This window comes from Pristiophorus japonicus, chromosome 2 (genome assembly GCF_044704955.1).
Source record: "Pristiophorus japonicus isolate sPriJap1 chromosome 2, sPriJap1.hap1, whole genome shotgun sequence".
Taxonomy (NCBI): domain Eukaryota; kingdom Metazoa; phylum Chordata; class Chondrichthyes; family Pristiophoridae; genus Pristiophorus; species Pristiophorus japonicus.
This window is the reverse complement of record NC_091978.1, coordinates 368,967,680-368,976,234: the sequence shown is the minus strand read 5'-3', so window position 1 is coordinate 368,976,234 and position 8,555 is coordinate 368,967,680. Positions and strand designations below refer to the sequence as shown.

At 51.3% G+C, this 8,555-nt stretch overlaps 1 protein-coding gene across 1 annotated transcript in view; it reads right to left on the bottom strand.

Moving 5' to 3' along the window:
* Positions 1-559: 559 nt before the first annotated feature.
* Positions 560-8,555, bottom strand: part of LOC139231903 (palmitoyltransferase ZDHHC9-like) — a 30,965-nt gene continuing 22,969 nt past the window's right edge. The window contains exons 5-7 of the mRNA XM_070862540.1: positions 7,851-7,953; positions 5,901-5,992; positions 560-1,903 (exon numbers count right to left, since the gene is read on the bottom strand). Coding sequence (XP_070718641.1) covers positions 856-1,903; positions 5,901-5,992; positions 7,851-7,953 — 1,243 coding nt within the window. The 3' untranslated portion in view covers positions 560-855. The remainder of the gene's footprint in view (positions 1,904-5,900; positions 5,993-7,850; positions 7,954-8,555) is intronic.

Genomic DNA, 8,555 nt, shown 5'->3' with positions numbered 1-8,555 from the left:
AGCACAGCTGGAATAGAGGGGCCAGTCAGCTTCTGCCGCCCCCCTCCCCGCTTCCCCCCATCACTACCCAATTCCCCCTGCCCCCGACCTCCCCACTATTAGGAAAATTCGCCTCCAGCTGCCTAGGTTCAATTTTAAACCCCTCCATCTCACTACCTTTCTCCCTCCTCATTTAAGTCCCAAGTTCAGGAACTTGAGCACGTAAATCCAGGCTGACACTCCCAGTGCAGTGCTGAAGGTCTTTCGGATGAGCCGTTAAACCGAGCCTCCGACTGCTCTCTCAAGTGGATGTAAAAGATCCCACGGCACTATTTCGAAGAAGAGCAGGGGAGTTATTCCCGGTGTCCTGGGGCCAATATTTATCCCTCAGTCAACACAACACAAACAGATTATCTGGTCATTATCACATTGCTGTTTGTGGGAGCTTGCTGTGCGCAAGTTGGCTGCTGCGTTTCCTACATTACGACAGTGACTGCACTCCAAAATAGTACTTCATTGGCTGTAAAGCGCTTTGAGACGCCCAGTGGTTGTGAAAGGCGCTATACCCTTAATATCCTCCTTAAAACCCACCTCTCGGAACAGGTTCTCAAACGCCTCTTCTAATCGTTCCTTCTTTGGCTCCAATCATCTGTCCTCCTCGGGTCTGTGAAATGCCTTGAGACCTTCCTCTCTGGTTAAAGCACTGTGCAAATCTGAGCTGTTGTTTTAGCTTTTTTTCAAGAAGTCAGGTCCATGAGAAAAATTTCTACTGTCACGGTAAGTCAGTGAATTCTCTCTTGTGGTTTACTGCTTTTTTAAGGGAAGAGAAATGATATGGGAATGGCGTTAATAGTCAGGAAGGATAACTGGTTAATATCAAGTTGGACCATTTACCCTGCAGGGGCTACGCTGGACAGTTAGGTTCACACTGGGTCGTGACAGGTTGGGGCAGTTCAGGGTAATTATAGCAGAGGGGATAGGCTGGGACGCTGCAGTTAAGGACTTAGTCATGGCAATAATAACAGAGGGGTTAGACAGGGCGGTAACAGCGGAGGAAGGAGTCAGGGCAGTTACAGGGGAGGAGGTAGTTAGGGAAGTTACAACGGGTGGGGTAGTCAGGGTGGTTACAGGGGAGGGGGTAATCAGGGCAGATACAGGGGAGCGGATAACCAGGGCAGTTACAGAGGAGGGGGTAGTCAGGGCAGATACAGGGGAGCAGATAACCAGGGCAGTTACAGGGGAGGGGGTAGTCAGGGCGGTTACAGGGGAGGGGAAAGTTAGGGAAGTTACAGCGAAGGAGGTAGTCAGAGCAGTTACGGGGGAAGGGGCAGTTAGGGCAGTTAGAGCGGTGGGGGTAGACCGGGCGGTTACAGGGGAGCAGATAACCAGGGCGGTTACAGGGGAGGGGGTAATCAGGGCAGATATAGGGGAGGGGGTAGTCAGGCCGGTTTCGGGGAAGGGGGTAGTCAGGACAGTGACGGGGGAGGAGGTAATCAGGGCAGATACAGGGGAGCAGATAACCAGGGCAGTTACAGGGGAGGGAGTAATCAGGGCGGTTACAGGGGAGGGGGTAGTTAGGGAAGTTACGGGGGAGGGGGTCCTCAATGCGGTTGCAGAAGATGGCGTTATTGGGGCAGTGACACAATAGGGGTGAAACACGGTCAGTCTTGCGGAGGAGTCAGGCGGGGCAGTATGAGGGGATGAGGTAGTTCGGGCCGTTACACGAGGGGGGAGAGTTGACAGGGTTGCAGTAGAGGGAGCAGTCGGGGTATTTACAGTGGAGGAGCTTGTCATTGCCGTGTTGTCAGTCAAGTTAGCCATAGGACATTCTGTGCCAACCTCCACGGATGGAGCTACAACAGATAAGGTAATTTGTTCCTGCAGGTGATTTATTTTTTGCATTTTCTTCCTGGGCTTCACTTTGCTGCAATGGAAAAAATACGAGAATAAATGTTGTAAAGTAATTTTGACCTGTAACTCTTCATATTCAGACTCATAATTCAGTTAGTGTCAGCTGTGGCTCAGTGGGCAGCACTTTCGCCTCTGAGTAGGAAAATTGTGGGTTCAAGTCTCACTCCAGGGACTTGAGCACAAAAATCTAGACTGACACTCCCAGTGCAGTGCTGAGGGAGTGCCGCACTGTCGGAGGGGCAGTACTGAGGGAGTGCCGCACTGTCGGAGGGGCAGTACTGAGGGAGTGCCGCACTGTGGGAGGGCCAGTACTGAGGGAGTGCCGCTGTCGGAGGGGCAGTACTGAGGGAGTGCCGCACTGTCGGAGGGGCAGTACTGAGGGAGTGCTGCACTGTCGGAGGGGCAGTACTGAGGGAGTGCCGCACTGTCGGAGGGGCAGTACTGAGGGAGTGCCGCACTGTCGGAGGGGCAGTACTGAGGGAGTGCCGCACTGTCGGAAGGGCAGTACTGAGGGAGCGCCGCACTGTCGGAGGGGTAATACTGAGGGAGTGCCGCACTGTCGGAGGGGCAGTACTGAGGGAGTGCCGCACTGTCGGAGGGGCAGTACTGAGGGAGTGCCGCACTGTCGGAGGGGCAGTACTGAGGGAGTGCCGCACTGTCGGAGGGGCAGTACTGAGGGAGTGCCGCACTGTCGGAGGGGCAGTACTGAGGGAGTGCCGCACTGTCGGAGGGGCAGTACTGAGGGAGTGCCGCACTGTCGGAGGGGCAGTACTGAGGGAGTGCCGCACTGTCGGAGGGGCAGTACTGAGGGAGTGCCGCACTGTGGGAGGGCCAGTACTGAGGGAGTGCCGCACTGTCGGAGGGGCAGTACTGAGGGAGTGCTTCACTGTCGGAGGGGCAGTACTGAGGGAGTGCCGCACTGTCGGAGGGGCAGTACTGAGGGAGTGCCGCACTGTCGGAGGGGCAGTACTGAGGGAGCGCGCACTGTCGGAGGGGCAGTAATGAGGGAGCGCCGCAATGTCGGAGGTGCCGTCTTTTGGATGAGACGTTAACTGAGGCCCCGTCAGTTCTCTCAGAGTGATGTAAATCTATGGAATTCACTAGCCCAGAGAGCTGTGGAGGCTGGGTCATTGAATATGTTTAAGGCGGAGATAGACAAATTTTTGAGCGATAAGGGAGTAAAGGGTTATGGGGCGCGGGCAGGGAAGTGGAGCTGAGTCCATGATCAGATCAGTCATGATTATTGTGGTATATGCAAGCTCTCTAATAATGACTCCATGAGGTAAGGGTATTGTACTTGAACTGTAGTGACCTTAGTCTGTTTATTGCAGCTCCTTGAGTCAGGTCACAATGAGGTGAGCTCCCTTTTATACTTGGTTAACTGCAGTGTGCAGGTGACCCTTAGGTCTCCACCAGTAGCACCCTCTGGTGGTACAGGTATGGTGTATACAGTGTAAAGATACATTCAGTGGTCTAGTGTTACCGTGCATACATTATACATACACTAAATGACGGAGCAGGCTCGAGGGACCATTTCTTAAAAGATCCCATGGCACTATTTTGAAGTAGAGCAGGGGAGTTATCCCTGGTGTTCTGGCCAATATTTATCCCTCTGATCTGTGATGGGCTCAGGTACAGCCTCTGGGTTTGGGCATCCCAAGTACGGTGACACCCTTCCAGCCTCATTTGCATGCTAACAGTGGTCCTCTGCAGGCGAAGCTTGGTTACTCTCATTCTGGAACCCCGCCCCCAAGGCCCCAAGAAACCCAGGGGCTAGTTGATGAGGAGCTGATCAGACTGTTTTGCCTTGGGTGGTGTAGAGCTTCTTGAGTGCTGTTGTAGTTGCACCCATTCCGACAAGCATAGAGTATTCCATCATCATCATTCTAGGCAGTTCCTCAAATCAAGGATGACTTGCTTCCATGCCAAAAAGTTCACAGGTGTTTCAATGAAGGACCTAAACCAGGTCCCGAACTACATGTTGAAGGGTGGAAGATGCCTGTGCGTGGATTTTTGTAACGTGGGGTGACCGTTGCACACCAGCCACCACACGGGCTTGACAGAGCGAGGTCTTGGTCCAGTGACAAGGGTTAACCAGGACGACTGGAGACCTGCTCTGCTGCACGGACCCAGTGCGCTCACATATCGTAGTGTGGGCTGGCCCGTGCTGCCCCTGGGCCCTTGCCTCTTCTGGGCCCCGAACTCTCGCCTCTCCTGGGCCCCGATCACGTCCCTCTACAATCTCTCGCCACTCCTTCGCCCCGACCTCGCCGCACCTGCTGTACCTGTCCACGCTCCAATCACCGACCTGGACCTTGGTGACGTCCCTCTTTACTGCCATTGCTCTCCTGCTCCAGCACGTGCTGCTCCCTGGATTGGTATGCCGCCACCCTGCTCCTTCTGTTCCCTGGCCTGCTCCGATGGTGCTCACAGGCCGCGGGCCGCTCAGCCTGCTGGACTCTCCTGACTTATGTCTTGTAGGCGGTGGAGAGCCTTCGGGGTCACACTTGTGGCTTGCTGAGTCACTCGCCACAGAATACACCCAGCCTCTGACTTGCTGTAGTAGCCATGGGATGGTAGAGCTGAGGTCCTGATCAGTGGTGACCCCTCAGGGTGTTGATGGTGGGGGATTCGGCTATGGTAATGCTACTGAATGTCAAGGGAAGATGGCTAGACTCTCTCTTGTTGGAGATAGTCATTGTCTGGCACTTGTGTGGTGTGAATGTTGCTTGCCATTTATTGGCCCAGACCTGGATGTTGTGCAGGACTTGTTGCATGCGGGCATGGACTGCTTTATGATCTGAGGAATTGCTGATGGAACTGAACTCTGTGCAATCATGCCAACTTCTGACCTTATGATGGAAGGAAGGTCATTGATGAAGCAGCTGAAGTACTTTTGAAGTGTAGTCACTATTGTAATGTGGGAAATGCAGCAGCGAACTTGCGCACAGCAAGCTCCCACAAACAGCAGATCATCTGTTATTTTAGTGATATTGATCGAGGGATAAATATTGGTCCCAGGACACCGGGGATAACTCCCCTGCTCTTCTTCGAAATAGTGCCATAGGATCTTTTACGTCCACCTGAGAGGGCAGACAGGGCCTCGGTTTAACATCTCATCCAAAGACGGCACCTCCAACAGTGCAGCGCTCCCTCAGTACTGCCCCTCCAACACTGCGGCGCTCCCTCAGTACTGCCCCTCCGACAGTGCAGCGCTCCCTCTGCGCTCCCCTCCGACACTCCCTCGGTACTGCCCCTCTGACAGTGCAGCACTCCCTCAGTACTGTCCCTCTGACAGTGCAGCGCTCCCTCAGTTCTGCCCCTCCGACAGTGCGGCGCTCCCTCAGAACTGCCTTTCCGACAGTGCGGCACTCCCTCAGTACTGCCCCTCCGACAGTGCAGCGTTCCCTAAGTGCTGCCCCTCCGACAGTGCGGTGCTCCCTCAGTAATGCCCCTCCGACCGTGCGGCGCTCCCTCAGTACTACCCCTAAGACAGTGCGGCGCTCCCTCAGTACTACCCCTAAGACAGTGCAGCACTCCCTCAGTACTACCCCTCCGACAGTGCAGTGCTCCCTCAGTACTGCCCCTCCGACAGTGCGGCACTACCTCAGTACTGCCCTTCCGACAGTGCAGCACTCCCTCAGTACTGCACTGGGTGTGTCAGCCTAGAATTTTGGGTCTCAAGTCTCTGGAGTGGGTCTTGAAGCCACAACCATCTGACTCAGAGGCGAGAGAGCTGCCCACTGAGCCACTGCTGTCACTCTGTAAAGAGCGGCATTTAATATTTGTGTTATAAAGTAATGTGCATGGCAGACAATCCTGGAGGGACTGAGCACTTAACAGGAACTTTCAAAAATATTGCCCTGATCACCATCGGTGTACTCTGCTTCTCTGCACATTTATCACACGGTATTGAGCCCACAGCATGTTTAACAATATTTTGCGTAGTAATAATAAAAATCAGCAAATAAATAATCTTCGCTAGCTCCTGCTTATAAAACAGAACTCACCTCAGTGTCAGCGGACCGAACAACATCTCCGCGCAGTTCTTCCGACAACCTTGGCTAAAGGGGCTTGGCTTTGACTTGTACACACCAATATACTGTCAACGACAAACATTCAAATTGCAGTCCTGTTAATCAAGCAGGGTACGCTAGCAAAGAAAACTTAATTTAACCACAAACGGGGAGAAATTCGGTTGGATAGTGCCCTTTAAAGGTTTGGAACAGGGGCACATAAGTAAAAATAAGAGCCTGAGGAAGAGAGTGTTCGAAGACCAAGCCTTCAAATCTGGCACCAAGCTCATGGTCTACAGGGCTGTAGTGATACCTGCCCTCCTGTACGGCTCAGAGACATGGACCATGTACAGTAGACACCTCAAATCGCTGGAGAAATACCATCAGCGATGTCTCCACAAGATCCTTCAAATCCCCTGGGAGGACAGACACACCAATGACAGTGTCCTCGATCAGGCCAACATCCCCAGCATTGAAGCACTGACCACACTCGATCAGCTCTGCTGGGCGGGCCACATTGTCCGCATGCCTGACACAAGACTCCCAAACCAAGCGCTCTACTCGGAACTCCTACACGGCAAGTGAGCCCAAGGTGGGCAGAGGAAACGTTTCAAGGACACCCTCAAAGCCTCCCTGATAAAGTGCAACATCCCCACCGATACCTGGGAGTCCCTGGCCAAAGACCGCCCTAAGTGGAGGAAGAGCATCCGGGAGGGCGCTGAGCACCTCGAGTCTCGTCGCCGAGAGCATGCAGAAACCAAGCGCAGGCGGCAGAAGGAGCGTGCGGCAAACCAGTCCCACCCTCCCCTTCCCTCAACCACTGTCTGTCCCACCTGTGACAGGGACTGTGGTTCTCGTATTGGACTGTTCAGTCACCTAAGAACTCAATTTTAGAGTGGAGGCATGTCTTTCTCGATTCGAGGGACTGCCTATGATGATGATGATGAGAAATTAGGGCAGGTGACCAAAAGCTTGGTCACAGAGGTAGGTTTTAACGAGCGTCTTGGAGGAGGAAAGAGAGGTAGTGAGGCGGAGAGGTTTAGGCAGGGAGTTCCAGAGCTTGGGGCCCAGGCAACAGAAGGCACGGCCACCAATGGTGGAGTGATTATAATCAGGGATGCTTAAGAGGGCAGAATTGGAGGAGCGCAGACATCTCGGGGGGGTTGTGGGGCTGGAGGAGATTACAGAGATAGGGAGGGGTAAGGCCATGGAGGGATTTGAAAACGAGGATGAGGATTTTGAAATCGAGCCAAGCATATAAGATAATCCTGGAAATGTAATGTTACTAATGTGATATGTTAAACTGAACCGAGGTAGGTTTGTGCTGCATTGTTGCTGAATGGGGAATATGTTGCATTAAAATGAATCCAATTACTTATCAGGAAAGACTGAACCGGCTGGGGCTCCTTTCTCTAGAAAAGAGAAGTCTGAGGGGTGACCTGATATAGGTCCTTAAAATAATGAAAGAGTTTGTTAGAATAGACGTAGAGAAGATGTTTCCCCCTGTGCGGGGAAGACCAGAACTAGAGGCCATCAATATAAGACAGTCACTAATAAACCCAATGGGGAATTCAGGAGAAACCTCTTTACCCAGAGAGTGGTGAGAATGTGGAACTCGCTGCCACAGGGAGGGGTTGAAGCGAATAGTATCGATGCATTTAAGGGGAGGCTGGATAGACACATGAGGGAGAAAGGAATAGAAGGATATGGTGATGGGGTGAGATGGAGAGGGGTGGGAGGGGGCTGGTGTGGAGCATAAACCCCGGCACGGAGCGGTGGGACATAAACCCCGGCACGGAGCGGTGGGACATAAACCCCGGCACGGAGCGGTGGGGCCCAATGGTCTGTTTCTGTGCCGTAAATACTCTGTGAGACTGTGTGTGTAATTTTACATCAGTACAGTACTTTTACACGTGCTCTTATTATTCAACTAGTTGCTTTTACCTGCTCGTAGGTGGTTTTCCCGGTTGATACGAGGAATAAATGAAAAATAAAGAAATAAGTGAGAGGAATGGAGATAATACCACACACACCGGCAAGAATAAGGCTGCGGAAAGTCATGAAGGAAAATTGCTGTTTTATTCTAGGCTCTGGCAATGAGCGCCAAAATAGTCAAGCGCATTATTAACAGGAAGACAGGTTTCAGGTGCCCCTATCAGTCTTATAATAATAATAAATAATAATAATTTTTATTCATATAGCGCCTTTAACGTAGTAAAACGTCCCAAGGCGATTCACAATAATTTTACAACACGTTCGATATTGACCATTGAGAGAAAGTGAGAAAAAACGGGAGAAGGAAATGTAAAAAGAGGTTAAAGGCTCAGGTCCAAAGCGGCAGCCAAAATGTGCCGCAGATAGACACAAGCGAAAAAACGAAAAAGAAGTTCAAATTATATTGTAAATAATACAATAAGGAGTATACAACAGTAAAATCAGTATAATAAAGATTAAGTATAATTAAACAAAATTAAATATATACCATAATTATAAATTAAGTTAAAATTAGAAAATCAGCCATTGAATCAAATTAATTCAGATATTATATATTATATAAAAGGTATTATAGCAGGTATTCATCTACACCTTATACCAAGTATTTACAAGCCAACAACAACAACAACATATATTTATATAGCGATGTTAATG